General features: G+C 38.3%; 1 protein-coding gene across 1 annotated transcript; it reads right to left on the bottom strand.

Annotated features, from left to right (window-relative positions):
• Nucleotides 1-13,175: 13,175 nt before the first annotated feature.
• On the bottom strand, nt 13,176-15,927 carry LOC124291128. Its single transcript, XM_046728034.1, has 4 exons — nt 15,832-15,927; nt 14,939-15,010; nt 14,615-14,741; nt 13,176-14,189 (listed from the first exon to the last, which is right to left on the bottom strand). Exons 2-4 carry the CDS (start codon nt 14,975-14,977, stop codon nt 13,381-13,383), a joined length of 975 nt encoding a protein of 324 aa, XP_046583990.1. The 5' UTR covers nt 14,978-15,010; nt 15,832-15,927; the 3' UTR covers nt 13,176-13,380.
• Between the last annotated feature and the right edge of the window lie 2,050 nt (nt 15,928-17,977).

Genomic DNA, 17,977 nt, shown 5'->3' with positions numbered 1-17,977 from the left:
CAGTATATGCCATTCTAATGATTACTTTATTATCCATTGTATATTACTTATATATCTGACTTTCATTTACTACTTCACAGCTCTGTGTATACAATCTGAATATGGTGTATTGTATATTACCTGTAAACGCCACTTCCATTGAGTACTATATCTTGCCTTGTATATTACCTGTAAACACCATTTCCATTTAGTACTTTACCTGGCCTTGTATATTACCCGTTAAGGTCACTTCCATTTAGTACTTTATCTTGCCTTGGATATTACCCATAAACGCCACTTCCATTTAGTGTTTTATGGAATGGAATGAATGAATGAATGAATGAATGAATCTCTTTATTTCCTCCAGATTGTAGTCCGAAGATCATTATAAACATGTACATGAAATATTTACAGCAACATAATCACAGCAATATATTCACAACACATTCATATAGTAATATATACATGTACAAAGAGAAATGAAAGGTCTAGAATGCACAGTTTAGTGAGGGAAGCAAGGAATATAGGTATTTACAGAAGAGGACAATCATACATCTTACTAGTAGTTCACCCCCAGAACATAGTGATAACATTTCATCTTCAGATAATAATTCTATTTGTACATAAACATCCACATCAAAGAGATCTATAAGTTTTGAAAAGAAATTATTTCTGTTGTACATATAGTGTTCACAGAGTAGAATTACATGGCAGTCATAATCATTACAATATCTTTTGCAGAGTTCACAGTGTTTTGAGAATTTTCCCCTTGAGCTGATTTGTACACAAAACTGTAATATATCTTTAAACTGTGGGTAAAAATACATCAAACAATACAATCTATGTACACCAAAGAAATTGTGGGTCAGGCGATATCTATTCATATCTTGCCTTACACACACTTGAGAAACCCATCGTTCAGTTTCAGATTTATTTATGCAATTAATAGTTATTCTTTGCCATGACGATTGACATGGAAACCTTCCAAAATCGAGATAGTCACTAAGATAATTGAAGAGATTGTATTTTAAACTGGTTTGAATAAGTGTGTCACATATACTATGTAAGACAGCTGTTCTATTTTGAAAGGTGGCTAAATGTACACAGAAAATATCCTTAAATGAAGAGTTACACTTGCTGTTGCACAGCTTGCCGAGAAATAATAGTCTACATTTATCTATATAACCATCCATGCTCCACAATCCAAGGTTACCTAGCACTGAAGCAGAGGAAAAGCGCTTACCGAAACCCTGAATGCATCTGGCAAAATATCTCTGTGTACTTTCTACCAAGTCATAATCTTTACCTCGAAGAATGGGTAAAAGTTCACAACCGTAAAAGCTCGTTGGAAGTATCATTCTTTTCCATATTTTAACAGAAGAAGTAGGGTGGAGATCTTTACCATTTAAACCAAGACTTTTTAGAGAATTTACAGATTGCCGTGCTTTCTGGCAGTATGAATATACTCTAGATTTTGGGGATAGATCAGACGAAAGTAAAATGCCTCCATACTTAACACAATCACTTATTGGTATGTCTGAATCACCAAAGGACAAGGTATGATAAAGGCCCTTATTGGCCCACAAAATTTCATGATATTCAAAGTTCTACAACATGATAATTTTAGCATAAAAAATGCTAAATGAATTGTTGAAATTACCTCCATATGTTTTTTTTATATGTTTTAGTGCTGTTTTTTCCCTCTTTGAAGACCTCAAAGTTAACCTATTTTACAATATCTTCGAAAAACCTGCATTTTCATATTTTCAGAGTGATAAAAAAGTGTGAGCAAAAGCTTGACCCGTCAGCCAATTCTGTTTGTGGGCCAAAAACCACCCTTATCATACCTTGTCCTTTGAAAGAATAATTACCCAGACGTTTGTTATATTTGCAGAAAATGACACAAGTGCTTTTAGAACCGTTATACGTTAGACGCCACTTACAAGCATAGCTATAAACAGTATCAAGTGATGATTGAAGACCTTTTGGAGAAGTGGAAGCAAATGTTATGTCGTCAGCCAATAGAATACATGGGATATTAATGCCACTTACACAAATGCTATTGTCAAATCTCTAAGTTCACATATCAAATCATTAATAAAAACAAGGAAAAACAAGGAAGACAAGACTCTACCTTGCCCAACACCTTGCTTGATAACATATTCATTTGATCTCAGACCACAATATTGCACAAAAGCAGAGCTTGATGTATAACTTTGATATAGGAGCTGCCACATTTCGCCCTTTATCCCCATTTGATATAGCTTTAAAAAGAGTCCATTATGCCATATGCGATCAAACGCCTTCTCATTGTCCATAAAGGCTGTATAAACTGGAGAACCTCTGCTTAGATAATATGACAAGCTTTCATTTAGAGTAAAGACTGAAGTGGTTGCTCCATGTTCTTTTCTAAACCCAAATTGGAGCTTGTCTGGAAATGAGGGTATGTATTCTTGTACCCAGATTTCTAGTCTAGCCAATAAGACTTGTTCAAAAAGTTTACCAATGCAAAAAGTTAGAGTTATTCCTCTATAATTTTTTGGATCATTTTTCGCCTTTTTACCTTTATATATTGGGCTAATTACACCTCTTTCTGAAAATGCTAGGGACATATGCAGATCCTAAAATAGAGTTAAAAAGTGCCGTTAATGTATTTACGATGTCATCATCACCATAAATAAGATGTTCATTGTGAATACAGTCCGGTCCAGGAGATATATTTTTGTGGAGATTACTGATATGTTCCTTTCCTGTATTATCTGTAAATGACCATTTCCATTTAGTACTTTACCTGGCCTTGTATATTACCCGTAAACGCCACTTCCATTTAGTACTTCGTCTTGCCTTGAATGTTACCCGTAAAACTACTTCCATTTAGTACTTTATCTTGCCTTGTATATTACCCGTAAACGCCACTTCCATTTAGCATGTTATTTTGCCTTGTATGTTACCCGCAAACACCATTTCCATCTGGTACTTTATCTTACTTTGTATATAACCCGTAAACGTCATTTCCATTAAGCTCTTTATACTGCCCGCAAACGCCACTTCCATTAGTACTTTATGGTGTATTGTATTCAACCCGCAAACGCCACTTCCATTTAGTACTTTGTCTTGTATATTACCTGTAAAGGCAATTTCCAATTAGTATTATATCTTGCTTGTATGTTATTAGCAAACGCCATTTCCATTTAGCTCTTTATCTTACTTTGTATACTACCCGCAAGTGCTACTTCCATTCAGTCCTTTTTCTTGCCTTGTATATTACCTGTAAATGCCATTTCCTTTTAGTACTTTACCTTGCCTTGTATATTACCCTTACACGCCACTTCCATTTATCAATTTATCTTGCCTTGCATATTACCCGTAAACGCCGCTTCCATTTACTACTTCATAACGCCAGATATGTAACCTGTAAACAACGCTTCCTTGTTGTACCTCATTTTGCATAGTGTATTTCCTAAAGGGTTACATTCATGTCGTTCTTTATTGCACATAGTAACCTCTCTATTTTCTACATTTTCGTATACAATTTCCATTGCATATTACCAATACATGCCATTTCGCCTTTCATTGTTCACTGTATATTCCAAAGCTCCTTTCATACAGAAGGGTAAATAGATACGTCTCGTATATGTGCTCTATTCACACATTCTTAAATATTCACACAATATCGTAAAATGCCTGAAATATATTTGCTCTGGATTTATGTACATTATATTTTGATCTTAATGTATTAGGGTAAGAAAATCCCGTCCCCTGGCTAATCCGATCGAAAAACCCTCACGTGTTGAAACTATTGAAAACTATTCTTCGTTATTTGTGCATGATAAAATAGACTTGCAAATGGATGTACAAGATACGTCATGTATAACAGTTTGTGTTAGGTTCGTTCTTTGTTGTTGTCAGTTGTTTGAATCAGTGCGTGATTGAAGACGAATTCAAGGAACTATCACCTGCGTTAACGCTGCATAAATCCTAACAGATCCATGTTGATTCAGAAGTTAAAGAAACAGATAATATGGCAAGCGTGTACCTGACGTGATTTCAATAAATAGTTGGGAAATATGGAATGTGGGAAATGTCGCTGACAAAACAACAATTGTTCAGAAAGATTATAGCACAATGTCACCACTTGTTAAAGTGGCAGCCATCTTTGACACATTGTTGTCATTGCACTGCAGAGAATATTCAAGGATTATCTGCTAAACGAGATAAAATCCGAAGGATTATGTAAACTTTTTCACGAATAATATCTTTCCACGCTAATACCTTTGTTTTCGAGGACGTGCCTATAGTATTGTGTTTGTGTGGAATGTTTACCGTCAAGGGAACATACAGATAGCTGACACTACATTGAAGAAGAGCTGCAATAGAAAACGCTTTAGAACTGAACAACTTTGTCATCAAGTTCCTATCTTTTAAGAAATTTCTTGTTTTATGAAGTCATTACTTTTTCCTTTACCCACCTTTTTGGACATCAAAGGTCTCGCATACAATTTGTTTAAACGACCTAGCAGAGATATTTGTTTCGGAGCTTTATTTTGTATTCTTGTCTTTCCTTAAGACTCAAATTTGAACGAACCCATTTTCTTTCATTTAGAGAACTGGAATCAATACGAAACACAACTCAGTGTAAATGCATATGAGTTTTCACATAAGACAAATGTGTTCACATGACAAAAAAGTAGTAAAACAGATAGACTGGATTTGTGAAACACGAGTCTATATGTACATGTATTTACATTTTGCTGAGGACAGACTTGGTCGATATGTTTGCGTGTTAGGTCGTCCTGACCATGCCGGAGATACCCGTGTTAACTTCCGAAGTTAAAATACGGAAAACGTCAAATGTGTAGTGAAATTAATTACCAGTTATGTTTAATATGTAAAGGTTTAGTGCGTGAGTATGGTTTTACGCTGCTTTTAGAATTATTCCAGCAATATCACGGCGGGGGACCCCAGAAATGGGCTTCCCACATTGTACCCATGCGGGGAATCGAACCCGGATCTTCGTGGTGACGAGCGGGACTCTTTAACCAGGCTACCCTACCGCCCCTGTTTAGTGAATGACAAGGTACTTATTTATAAGGTAAGTTATTTAAAAAACTATCTTACCTGTGCATAATCATACTAACCTGAACAAATGGAAAATCATTCAGAAAAAGGATGTAAGCAAATTAAACTAATCACTGTATGTCACTTATACAACGTAGTTACCGTCGATGTAGACACTGTTGCATCACGTGTAACCGTTAACGTCAGTGGAGTCATAAATTCACAACATTTTGACGTTACTGTCGATGTAGACACCGATGTATCAAGTGCAGACGTTACTGTACATGCTGTCACTGTTGCATTACTTGTGGATGTTACCGTCAATGTAGTCACTGTTGCACCATTTGAGAACGTTACTACACATGCAGTCACTGTTGTCTCATGTGTAGACGTTACAGTCGATGTAGTCACTGTTGTCTCATGTGTAGATGTTGCTGTTAATGTAGTTAGTGTTGCATCACAGGTGAACACTTTCATTGTCGTCCATGTTGCATCACGCGTAGACGTTACTCTCGGCGTAGTTACTGTTGTCTCATGTGTAGAGGTTACTGTCCATGTAGTAAGTGTTGTCTCATATGTAGACGTTACAGTCGATGTAGTCACTGTTGTCTCATGTGTAGACGTTACAGTCGATGTAGTCACTGTTGTCTCATGTGTAGACGTTACAGTCTCCAGGTACATTTGTTCCTTTGATAAAACCAACATGGAACCTACAATGTGATATTCTAGGAGGATGAGGTGGGGGCGGGGAAGGAGAAGAAAGAACTTAAACAACGCCAGCAACTGTTGCTGATGAATCAGTCCACAATATTCACCCGACAGTGTTGTTCTTGCTATTGCTTCAAACCGTATGGCCAAACCAGAAAACAAACCTTGAAATCTCACAAATACTTAATGCTTCTCAATTTTGCATAATTTGAAATTTACAAACGCCTTTATAAAGACGGTGAGCGTCTTAGAAGATTCAAGACAATTGTCAATAATGAAAGCAATTGTCCTTTGAAGTTTACTGAGAAAATAATATGCGAAATGCTGGACTTCATCCTTCCCTGCTGATACCATCTAAGTAGAATGCGGAGATAAAACACCAGGACATCCCCATGGCCACCAACTGTGCTCCCCTCCTTGCGGATCTGTTTCTATGTGCATATGAGGCAGAATTTCTGCAAGTGTTGGCAAAATCAAAGTAGGGTAATTTGGCCAAGAAGTTTAACTTAAGCTTCATGTATATCCTTTATCTACTATCGTTCAATTACAATCAATCAGCCAGTTACCTTCCAGTGATTTACCCACCCAAACTTGAAATAAAGGTGACAAATGACTGCTTCACGTGTTCATATTTAGATCTATGCATAAAGTGACAAACAACTCTCCATGAGGCTGGAGGACAAGAGGGACGACTTCACATTTCCAACACTCTCCTTTCCCTTTTTGATCAGGAATATTCTAACAACTGCAGTCTTTCCTGTTCAGAATTTTTTTTTATCAAGGTTACAACATTGAAGATCTCAGAAAACACTTCAAAACGTTTTATGGTAGATATGTGGAGGACATTTCCAAATCTGATGTATCAGTGACAAAACTGATCTCTTTCAAGTTCCTAGTTTGACTTGTACCAATTGACTAGCCCTTGCATGGGTGCCATCGGTTGAGCAGGATACGCTCACCATTTCCCGAACACCTGGTATCATCACCATTAGATAGTCGGTGGTCGGTATTGTACAATCGGCTCTTCCTTCAGCAGAGATTTCGTGTTGATGTGGAAATGGTTTTGTCTCATTTTTTATTATCAACATCAGTACATACTGTGAGCCTAGATATATATGTATTTCACATGTCTTGCTAGAATGTAGAGTTTTAATCAACAATCTGAAGAAAAAATAATTTTTGGAAGCATTTTTAGGGGCAAGTTATTTTTTATGGATGATATGAATGTGTATCCCACAGCTGCTGACGCGCACGTGAAGAAACAGATATCGTAATTTCACAGTACACAGTATCGAACACAGTGAAAAAGGTGGTGTCAAGTTATTTTTTATGGATGATATGAATGTGCATCCCACAGCTGCTGACGCGCACGTGAAGAAACAGATATCGTAATTTCACAGTACACAGTATCGAGCACAGTGAAAAAGGTGGTGTCAAGTTATTTTTTATGGATGATATGAATGTGCATCCCACAGCTGCTGACGCGCACGTGAAGAAACAGATATCGTAATTTCACAGTACACAGTATCGAGCACAGTGAAAAAGGTGGTGTCAAGTTATTTTTTATGGATGATATGAATGTGTATCCCACAGCTGCTGACGCGCACGTGAAGAAAAAAGGTGGTGTCAAGTTATATCGTGAATTTCACAGCTACACGCGCAGTATCAGATATCGCACAGTGAAAAAGGTGGTGTCAAGTTATTTTTTATGGATGATATGAATGTGTATCCCACAGCTGCTGACGCGCACGTGAAGAAACAGATATCGTAGTTTCACAGTATCAAGCACAGTGAAGCAGGTGGTGTCAGTCTGTAACATTACCCATTATGTAGAAAGATCAGTTGTGATAACTTTGTAATAACTTTCTGGCAGCAATTTAGCTGCCTGGATTCTTCAGGACCCAACGTTACAAAGTAAACAAACAGATGATAGGATTTGTTTTGTACTCTTCAGTGTTTAGTGTAAGATTTGTTCTCGTAATATTACATCACGTCATACATTATCATTGTCAACAATTTTTGCAATTGTTTGTGTTTTGAAAACATTATGTATTACTTAAAACACATTCGTTTACAATGTTCAAGCATAATGTTTACGGTATAATATTTTATTAAACTTACCTAATAATCTCATGCCTGTAATATGAAGCCAAGCATCTTTGTCATGTAAGTTTGCTTGAGTTTTTTCGTGTATTTGTTTTTATCAAACACAGCCTTTAACAGTCACGTTTTTATCGTCCCCTTACACTTGAGGCTGTCATGGTTCTTAAGGAAGAAGCTTCATTTCGGATGTCTCCTGACTTGTGTTGACTTGGACCAAGAATTTGTGTATTAAATACAGAAAGAACTCGACCAAATATACAAGGACATACGAGGGAACCCTAAAGGTAAAACTGTACATTAAACAGAGCTTGATTTACCTCGTTGCATATCGACAAAGACTCAAGTATAAAATAAAAGAATGTCAAGCTGATAATTTTTTGCTTGCAATGTAAATAAAAGTTTAAGCCTGTGTATTTGCTGAAAGATGTCCCGTGTGGAGGGATGTGCTGTTTGGATTGGTGCAGGCCACAAGAAGTATATTATACAGTGCTGATTCCGTGCAAATATTGCTTTCCGTAGCAAGCCGGTATGGTGAATTATGTAATTGTTGATGTTTGTGACATTATACGATGTCGTGTGGAAGGTGTGGAGGTTAACTACGTGTATTACATAAGACACGCTGGTGTCAGCTGTACTAATACATACCTTTCAGGTATGAGTGTGTGTGGTGGGTGGTCCTAACATTAATCGATTTTATGTCGTTGTTTAAATTTGAGATTTCTTTTCAATTGCCAATTTAATTTCCTACTAAAAAAAATAATAAATGAATGATTGTATGACAATTATTCATTGACAGTTATTCGTACGGATTTCTTCAGAGTCTTGGGCAAATGATGTTCATGTGGTATAACCATTCAATTCCAGGATCCGCTGATTGTGAGTAAGTATACCAGATTCGGCCCGATTAAGAATATTCGACACAGTGAGCCCTGGAAACTGGCTGTTGTATGAAGTCCTCACCACTTCATCATACAGTCTCGATCACGTGGCTACAATCTGACTGGGAGCGGTTATAGTTAGCTTCGTACTTTCCATAGCGTCGATGAACGCACTTTACTCATGCACTAAATCAAAACAATGGACGTTGTGTGATCTATATACAGCTACATGGACATATCGTTCTCTCCAAGGTGAATAAAACAATCGGAAAACTTTCTTCCTGCTTCATGAATTGCGTCACATATATTCGTACATAAACCCGTGATACATTTTTTTAGACATTGTTCCTGGAAATAAATTTCAGTTTCATTCTTAATTCTTATCACGTTTTGTTTTAAAGTCAAGTAGGCGAATATGGTTTTAAAGAAGTCTACATTTTGATTCATCATGACATGAACCAAAACATAAGCAAACCGAGTTATTTTGCATTCTTGCAACAGTTTGTAAGAAATAAATCATAATTGGTTATTCTCGAGTAAAATTAAATAAGCTCATTGAAGGTTTTCTGCGAAAATAATATCGCTAATGTATAAAATTTGCAACTGAAAACCTGAGTCTTTCGCTCCTAAGCTAATATTGAAAATGATTTGCTTGAACTGTAGTGTACATGAAACTCTGGACAAAACATAGGTAAAGTCATCCCTAATTCAACAGTATTCTTGTGAACGTCATGTTTAATGAAAAATGATCGCACAGAAATCCGTCCTTTCCATTTATCGGAGGTTGGCCATAATAAATTTAAGACAGATCGATTTCTTCAAGTCTAACTATTTATCAGGTAACATTGCGATTAGTTGCCCGAGTCACAATCTAAATTTTGTATGATATGATACGCCCCTGAGGAATTCGAAGGTTGAACACACCCCAAGTAGTCGACGCCAATCCTACTCCGAGTTAACACTACCACGATTTAATCATAACAATGACGTAACGTACTCACTAGTATTGTACTAATAGCCGCCTTATTGACATCATCAGTTACACATGGGTGTGATTATAAAAGTTCATTTACAGAAAATTAAAACACTGTAATAAGGCAACAAGTCCAGTCAGATCACAAACCTGGAATGTACAGACAAATGACGCTCTATTTGAAAGACGGGATTCGACATTGCATTTTTCCTGAGTCCATAAATAAGTTCGTTTGCATCAAGTATACATAATGATACCCATGCCTCTAAAACATAGAAACCATGGCGTGTATGAATAGGTCGGTCTGTGTTGTTTATAGATTGGGCTACTGAGGACTATTGACCGTGTAAATATACCTTACCAATATTGCAACACCCGCAACGAGTCAACACTCGCTCTTGTTGGTCAACTCAACATTGACCTTAACACCGACTGACCGATGGCCAGAATAGACAAAATAAACACGATTCTAGGCAACAAATGCCAAGGTTAATATGTGACCTAAACGCCAAGTTCCATGCCTTCCATTAGAGCTGGCTCTTAAAATGCGATGAATGTTCAAGAAGGCAACACAAGTCGAAGTGAGGCCTTAAAATAACCACATACATGAACAGTAGTCATCCCTCTGATGATAAGTATGTGCGCGCACGCATGTGTGTGTGTGTGTGTCGCGTGTATGGAAGGACGGATGGATACATGCATGTCTGTCTGAGCGTGCGGGCATGCGTTTGTATGAATGATGATGATGATGATGATGATGATGATGATGATGATGATGATGATGCCCACAACAACGACGACAACGGCGATGGCGATGAGAACAACGACTATTATATGATCAGTTATTCTCTTTCTGGACATTGATTATCAACTTATTCTGGAAAAAAGTTATTTTCATACAACGAACAATTTTAGTCATGTTGATGTGTTAATTAGCTTGGAGAGATTTTCATGTCCATGTCTATAAAAAGATGTTGATGTCTATAACAGGTTCTCGACATAGCTATAATGTCCAAGCTAATTATTTCTACACACAACTACGCCTAATCTCTAACTTCGGGGATCAGCAACAGTGTTGGCTTGTTTTCAGGATAAACAAACAATTTACTCCTCACGTCCCTACTATAAATATGAAATGGTTAAAGGTCACATGCAACGTAAAACACAACTTTGCAGATTCTGATACCTTTCGGTATGGAGTTACCGAAACAAAGCGTCAAAAATGCAAATTCAACTTATAAAGTTGAAAAATAACGCGATGAAAAAAAACGCGCGAAATCGGAGTTCAAACGTTTCACTAATTTTCCCCAGACTTTTCTGGGGAATACGGGTTTCAACAGCTGGGCTGCGCTCATAGCACGTGCGCAGTGAAATAGGTTCGCGCAACTTGGAAGCGGGCTGTCTAGTGAATACTCGGTGAAGGCTTTGGTGTGAGCTATTTTATAATGTTTTGTTGATATCTCACAGGCGCGAGCTTTTTATATGTTATGACAGTAAATAAACTGTTTATATAATTTCATTTGTCTATTTCACCACGCGTTCTTCTTACCAAGTCACTTTCTCAGTTAGATGCTTAAAAGCAATGTCATTATTTAGCGTTGACACAATTTCTAACTGTGATATAGATATGTCGCTGTCACAGACAAAACTCAATGTCTTGTTTTATTGACACCTGTGTGTCTGCCTGCCTGTCTGCTAATGACAATAATCAATACACAACTGCGATCACTGACCACATGCAATTTGAACTTAACACCAATCAGGCTATACACCATAAACAAAACGCATTGATTTATGGCCCGAGTTTGGTCTCTGTCACATTATGTAATTACACAGACAGGCAGGTGTGATACTTGAACACATGACATGTTATGATGTCTGTTGATTGCAAAATGTTATACACAAAAAATGAGCATGTATTTACAAAACCCAACATCTCTATATATACACACACAATGAGCTGTGAAGGCGGCATCTGCTAATGAACCAGCCGTTACACTTGAGTGCACACCCACCCGCTCTGACTGGGTTCGGTATCCCGGCTGCTTCGTTTCGAGGGAGGTAAACCCAAGTACAAAATATTGCACTTTTGATCTGCGATTATACGCTTATAATTTTGTTTATTTGTTTTTTCATAATCAGCATAGCATATTATATGTCATGAATAAGTGATAATTGTGTTTTAATTATGTTTGATTTTTTGGTTGCATGTGACCTTTAAATACCTACCTCTGCAATAAATATTGGGCTGTTTCACGCTGAGAAATTAGATAAAGTTCAATGGATTTATTGCTTCTGGGTGAATTTAAATTTAACGTCACACCGACAGTAATTCAACCATATGGTGACTCGTTTTATTGTGCCGGTCCCATTGTGCCATAGCGATGTTTGTTTAGATAGTTCAGCGCCCACGTTCCTCCCAATCTAATTACCCAACCAGTGTGTATCAAAGTGTGATGGCCCATCTGTCGTCCAGTTAAACGAGTGAGTGAGTGAGTGAGTGAGTGAGTTAGGTTTAATACCTTACTGAACACTGTTTCTGGAAACTGGCAAAGGGGCGCATTTCAGTACAGGGATGCTTAGATGACCTGTCTTCATCCAGCTTTAATTCCCATGTAATGATACTGCTGTGAGTTGGGTCCCTAGGCGTGCGAACACCTATCAACGTGGGTTCGAGTCCCGGTTCGCCCTGATTTCTTTAGCACTCGTGTTCATGGGTATCATAATGTATAAGGCCTCCAGCAACCCAAAGCTGACCCACCGTCATATTATTGACCTACTGTTCAAACAGACGATAAAAACTCACTCAATATTACGCCACATTTCTAAAAGTGTTGTAGGGTACAGTAGGTACCCTCGTGTTTGGAATATCTGTGGAAATATCTACCTTAGCAAAAGATAACCGACACCGAACACAAATGTATCTTCGACAGTATATGCTATTGAACATGGTATGGATAAAATATCCACAATAAGCTAGAAGAAATTTATACATCCCTAACGATATCGGTTTTGCTTGTCTCAATGCTTCGATCGAGGTTTGAAGCCTTAGTGGTGATTGGTTGATTTTATCAAGCATTTTCCTTACGCGACCCCATATGACAACTGTAATGTTCAAATGGGTATATTTCCTTTTAAGTATCATTTTGAATTCATAATGTGAATTGGTGTGTCTCGTCGCTGTGTTGCTCAAATAATGTCCATGCGAAATTAAGTTTTAACTCACTCAAGGATAAAAAAATATCTCTACGTTTTCGTCGATACGTTCGTAGTGACCCCTCTAAATTCTTCTTAAATCCACTCACTCATCCTGGAATCCCAATAGGTGAAGATAGGAAGTAGGTATAGACAGACGCAACAAGACAATCAAATCACGTCGATTCAGTCATAGCCAGACAAACATGGACATGATTTTCAATTGTTTAATCAATCGTGATAACAAGGAACACAACACGATGTTCTTGTGCATCCATTATGACAAGATACCAGGAACAGTATAGATACTGCATTCTTCATTTCTGTAGCCATCATTATTTATAATAATCAAATCCAATCGTGTTTTCTAAAACGAAATCGTGACAAAATACAATCTTCGTTCTTTTAATTCTTAAAACATTAACCATGACCATCTTGGTTTGAAGGTACATTGCACTTCTGTATATAAGAACATGGCATTAGCGTTCAGTTTCCAATGACGATATCGTCATCATCATCATGATCATCTGGGTATACTGGTATACTGTAGTTCAGTTTGTAAGAATATGGCACGGGTGTTGGGTTGCCAATGACGATATCGTAATCATCATCATGATCATCTGGGTATACTGGTATACTGTAGTTCAGTTTGTAAGAATATGGCACAGGTGTTGGGTTGCCAATGACGACATCGTCATCATCATCATGACTGCAATAGCCATCAGTGTTGTTTCCACCCGTTACAGCTGATGGGGACATTTTATCCTTCGTAGATACACTGTCAGTGGATGGCACCTCTTCCGTGTCTTCAGTGCCATTCTTCCTGAGTGGTAGGTTTTCGATTCTAACATGTCCTGGCACATTGTTTGATTCCATCGGCTTAGCCTGGAGTCCACGCTTCTTTGTCTTTCTTGCTGCTACGCTGCCGTTTGATCTATTCGTGTATTTCCTGGTTGTTTCTGACTTTCCGAACATTCTGTCAACTTTCTCCCGAACCTCCTGGTCAATGTTCTTCATCACCACGTCTTTATCTCCAGCGGTGGTACACACGCGCTCATCGACATTATGTTGGTGAAGTTTGGAAGACAAACGCAGTTTGATCTTGTATGGGTCGTGCTGTGTGTTCACGCAACATTTGCATGGGTGAGCTCCCTTTATTTTCTTGTTAGCCTTGGTAGGTTCCACTTTGTTTCGTTTACATCCAGAGGTGAAAGGCATTGGGAGTGGTCTCCCCTTAGTACAAGGGAAATCTCCTGCATGCGTTCTGCTGACATCAGCTTTGGCAGTTGTTTTATCTGAATATGCAAATAAGATATAATAAACATAAATGTGACAATCAGCATGCTTCATTATGACAGTGAAACCTTGTTTTATGGAAGAGATCGGTAGAATCGGAAAAAGCCGTGGTCATGTATGAGATTAATACGAAACTTGATGTTGAAGGGCGTGGGCCCCGTCGTCTAAGGCACTGCAATTCACCCTCCAGATAAGCATGGCTTGGGCACGCCAGAAACTTATGAAGGCGGGTTTGAATCTCGGTTTGCCCGAGTTATGTTTTCTTGGTTTGTCAGCACCACGACCAACCTCCCAAATTCACTTAAGTAGTATACATCTACGGCACGCATCACCTCGGGGATCCTCCCACATCAAGATGACATGCACTGGCGTAACTGGAATACTGTTCAGGCGGACACCTTCCATGAGACAAAGGACACTGTACCTTTAGGATAATCGTGGTGTGGCGAGACAGCAGCAGATTTCATCATCCGGAATTTCCGTGGCTTTCTCTTCTTGGCTTTTGCCGGTCTGGCGTCTCCATCATTGACAGATACACACGATATACATGACTGTGAAGAGAAGCAAGGCAAGATGTCAGAACGGGAACTCAATCTGTTTTCGAATTCATGTATTTCTTGAGTACAACATAGTGATAGTAACAATACCACGCCACTAGCACGATGAATAATACCTGACCTGAGGGTTTCGTTCAATAATTGACCAAAACTCATCTTCTTGTGAATCCGCTTTTTGCCAATCAACATACCTGCAAGGATGACACAATCCAATCAGTGACTCGACCCATGCTGGTTAGCAGAATATTCGGATAGTCTTTGTCCTGGAATAGAAAAATGCACTGTTTCATAAAGTTCGCCTATAAGATGATGAACGGCCTGCTACATAGTTATGTTTGAAAATAAGAATTCATAAAAGGATAACCATATTACTTACTATGGTATGGTCTGTTTTTTGAGGAGCAGAAGTACCTATTCTCTCTGTGATGAGGGAAATAATTGTCGCAAATCTTTATCGTGACAATACGTGTTGCAATTCCGTAGAGAGATGCGTCAACAATGTCGTGACGTCATAAACAAACGAGATCTCGCGTCAACGTAACTGTGATGTAACAATATTCTGACGTCAAATGCCAGAAAGCTTTATTAAACTGGCTCCCGGCTCCCTTTGCGATAAGAGAGACGGTGCTCAGCTTACGATGGCTCTACGCTCGGCGCAACAATAGCGTGACGTCATAGTAGTATTGAAACTATCCTTATATCTGAAGATCAACAGTATCGATATAAGTAATCTGGTATAATCAGTTTTGGTTTAAAAACGCGGCATATTGTAAAAAGTAGCATTATGTTTTATTCATATTGTATTTGGACTTTGACCAAACGTCAGAACAATAATTAACAAGATTCAAGACTTTGCTATACACTGACAATAATCGCTTTCAAGTAAATGTTCTATCATTTATGACTCTATCATCGAAACTAGGTGTTATTTTCACCTTACAAGAGTTTCTGAGGAAATATGTTATGAAACAATGTAATTCTATCCCCCTGCATCGCCAACCATGCTGCTTAAAATATTTAACTGCAGCTATAGCACAGATTTACGCAGTTAATATGCAGAGAAATCAACATAAAACATACATACTCTCAATATCACGAAACCGGTCGGTGTTGAGAAAATATACACGCTTCTGAGACTCTGTTGGCAGATTTTACGAGAGCTTGTAACTCCACGTCCTTCGCAGCTGCAGTAGGATGCGACAATGAGCTGACGTCATAGACCGTCACTATGACGTCATTATCTCGTGAGATTATAGTTCGTAAATTTGTTTTGGACAGCAGTACATGTTTGCTTATAGAAGAACTATCATACCCCATGAGCAGCACAGGTTACAAAACTTTATCGGTTTGCCATGTTAGACCAGCCGTGTCTTCTCTGAGTGTTTCTCTAACCTAACAAGCAAGATAACCGGCGGGCTGCAAAACCAAAAAATCAATAATAATAAACAGACGTTTTTCATTAATTGTGCAGCTTATTTCATGAAATTAAACATTTTAGATCACTTGGTAAGAGTCTGCAAAATGATTTATGAGTGAGATCAAATCACTTTGCTTGAGAAACATTTTGTGAATTATATTGGAAGAAGAAAAATATGACCTAGGTGTTTGTTATGGGTTTGAAAGAGTTAAAAAAAAGTGTCAACAACGTCTTCATCTCATGCGTAAACTGAGATCTTTTAATATTAACCCATCTGTGATGTCATCTTTTATGTAGGATTTATTCAGAGTATTTTAACATTTTCCTTCCATTGTTGGTACGGGTCTCTCTCAGTTCATCTCAAATCTAAAATAGACAAAATTGTTAACACTGCAAGTTTATCATCAATATATGAGCGGCAAATGGTGAATCAAGCTGTCAAAAGCATATCTGACCGTACTCACTACTTAAATTTGGAATACAACCTCCTCCCTTCAGGCCGCCGCTACAAAGTTCCAATTGTAAAAACTAACAGAGTCCGTACATCCTTTATTCCAAGTACCATATCTCTCTTAAAAAAATGTGAAGATACCTAAATCAAAGAATTTATGTAAATATGTTTGGTATCTCTCTAATGTGTCAGTAGCTCTGCTGATGTAACACAAATTCTGAAAAGGCATTAAAGTATATTTTATTCTATTCTAAGAGTATTTTCATCACACTAGGATCCCGATCCACAAAATTTTCATAGGAGCTAGGAGCTATCGTAATTACAATATCCTAAATTTTATGAGCATCCTGGAATGCACATGTAAAGCACGTGCTTCACACAATATCTCAAAAGCTGTGGGTCGCATGTTCACATGCTGTGAAGACGCTTAGAGCGTTGGGGTATAAGTTGCACAATTGCAATATGAGCAGTACATGAAATACACAATGCCATTTTAGAAAGTGGTCAAATGTAACATATGTTATATTTGGGATTACACTTTACTGACTCTAGTACTTTTGGGTTGAGTCCCATCCGGGACTCGAACACTCACCCTCAGAGTCAGGCACCTAATCGCCAGCACACAAAGTCAGCGGTGGCTGAGCGGTCTAGGCGTATGACTTTGTGTGCTGGCGATTAGGTGCCTGACTCTGAGGGTGCGGGTTCGAATCCCGGATGGGACTCAACCCAAAAAGTACTAGAATCTGTACTTTACTAAGAAAGTGTAATCCCCAATATAACATGAGTGGTACAGTTTTCTTAACTGATTTAAAAGGCAACAGTACTGAAAATGACATGGCAAGACATAGACATTCAGAAAATACACGGTGGAATTGACGTAGGCACTCCTGGAGGAATGGCAGATGATTCCGATGGTAGGAATTGGACGCTTGACTGCCAGTATGAGGAGACTGGAAGGTGTCGTTGGTGCAAGGGTGGGTACACTAGGTACTGATGTGGTCCCATGTGCTGGTACATATAATCATTATTGGAGGCAATCAGATTGTTGGCGTAGTCGCGGTGACCATACTTCCCAGCATTGTTGATATACGTGTTTGTGTATTCCTCTCAGACTGCAAGTAAATTGTTAGCCCAGCAGTGAGTTATGTCCCCTTAGATCATTAACAAACCAATGAGCCCCACACCACACAGTTTCAAGTTTGTTTGTTGTTTAATGTAGCACTCAGCAATATTCCACCTATATCGTGGCAGTAAATAATCGGGCCCATACCAGACAATCCAGTGATGAACAGCATGAGCACTGATCTACGCAATTCAGATACATGACCAACCAGGTCAGCGAGCCTGACCACCCAATCCCTT

Source organism: Haliotis rubra, unplaced genomic scaffold (assembly GCF_003918875.1).
Source record: "Haliotis rubra isolate DU_JTF1 unplaced genomic scaffold, ASM391887v1 Scf482, whole genome shotgun sequence".
NCBI classification, from domain to species: Eukaryota; Metazoa; Mollusca; class Gastropoda; order Lepetellida; family Haliotidae; genus Haliotis; species Haliotis rubra.
The sequence above is the reverse complement of the archived record's forward strand: the minus strand, read 5'-3'. Positions and strand labels throughout refer to the sequence as shown.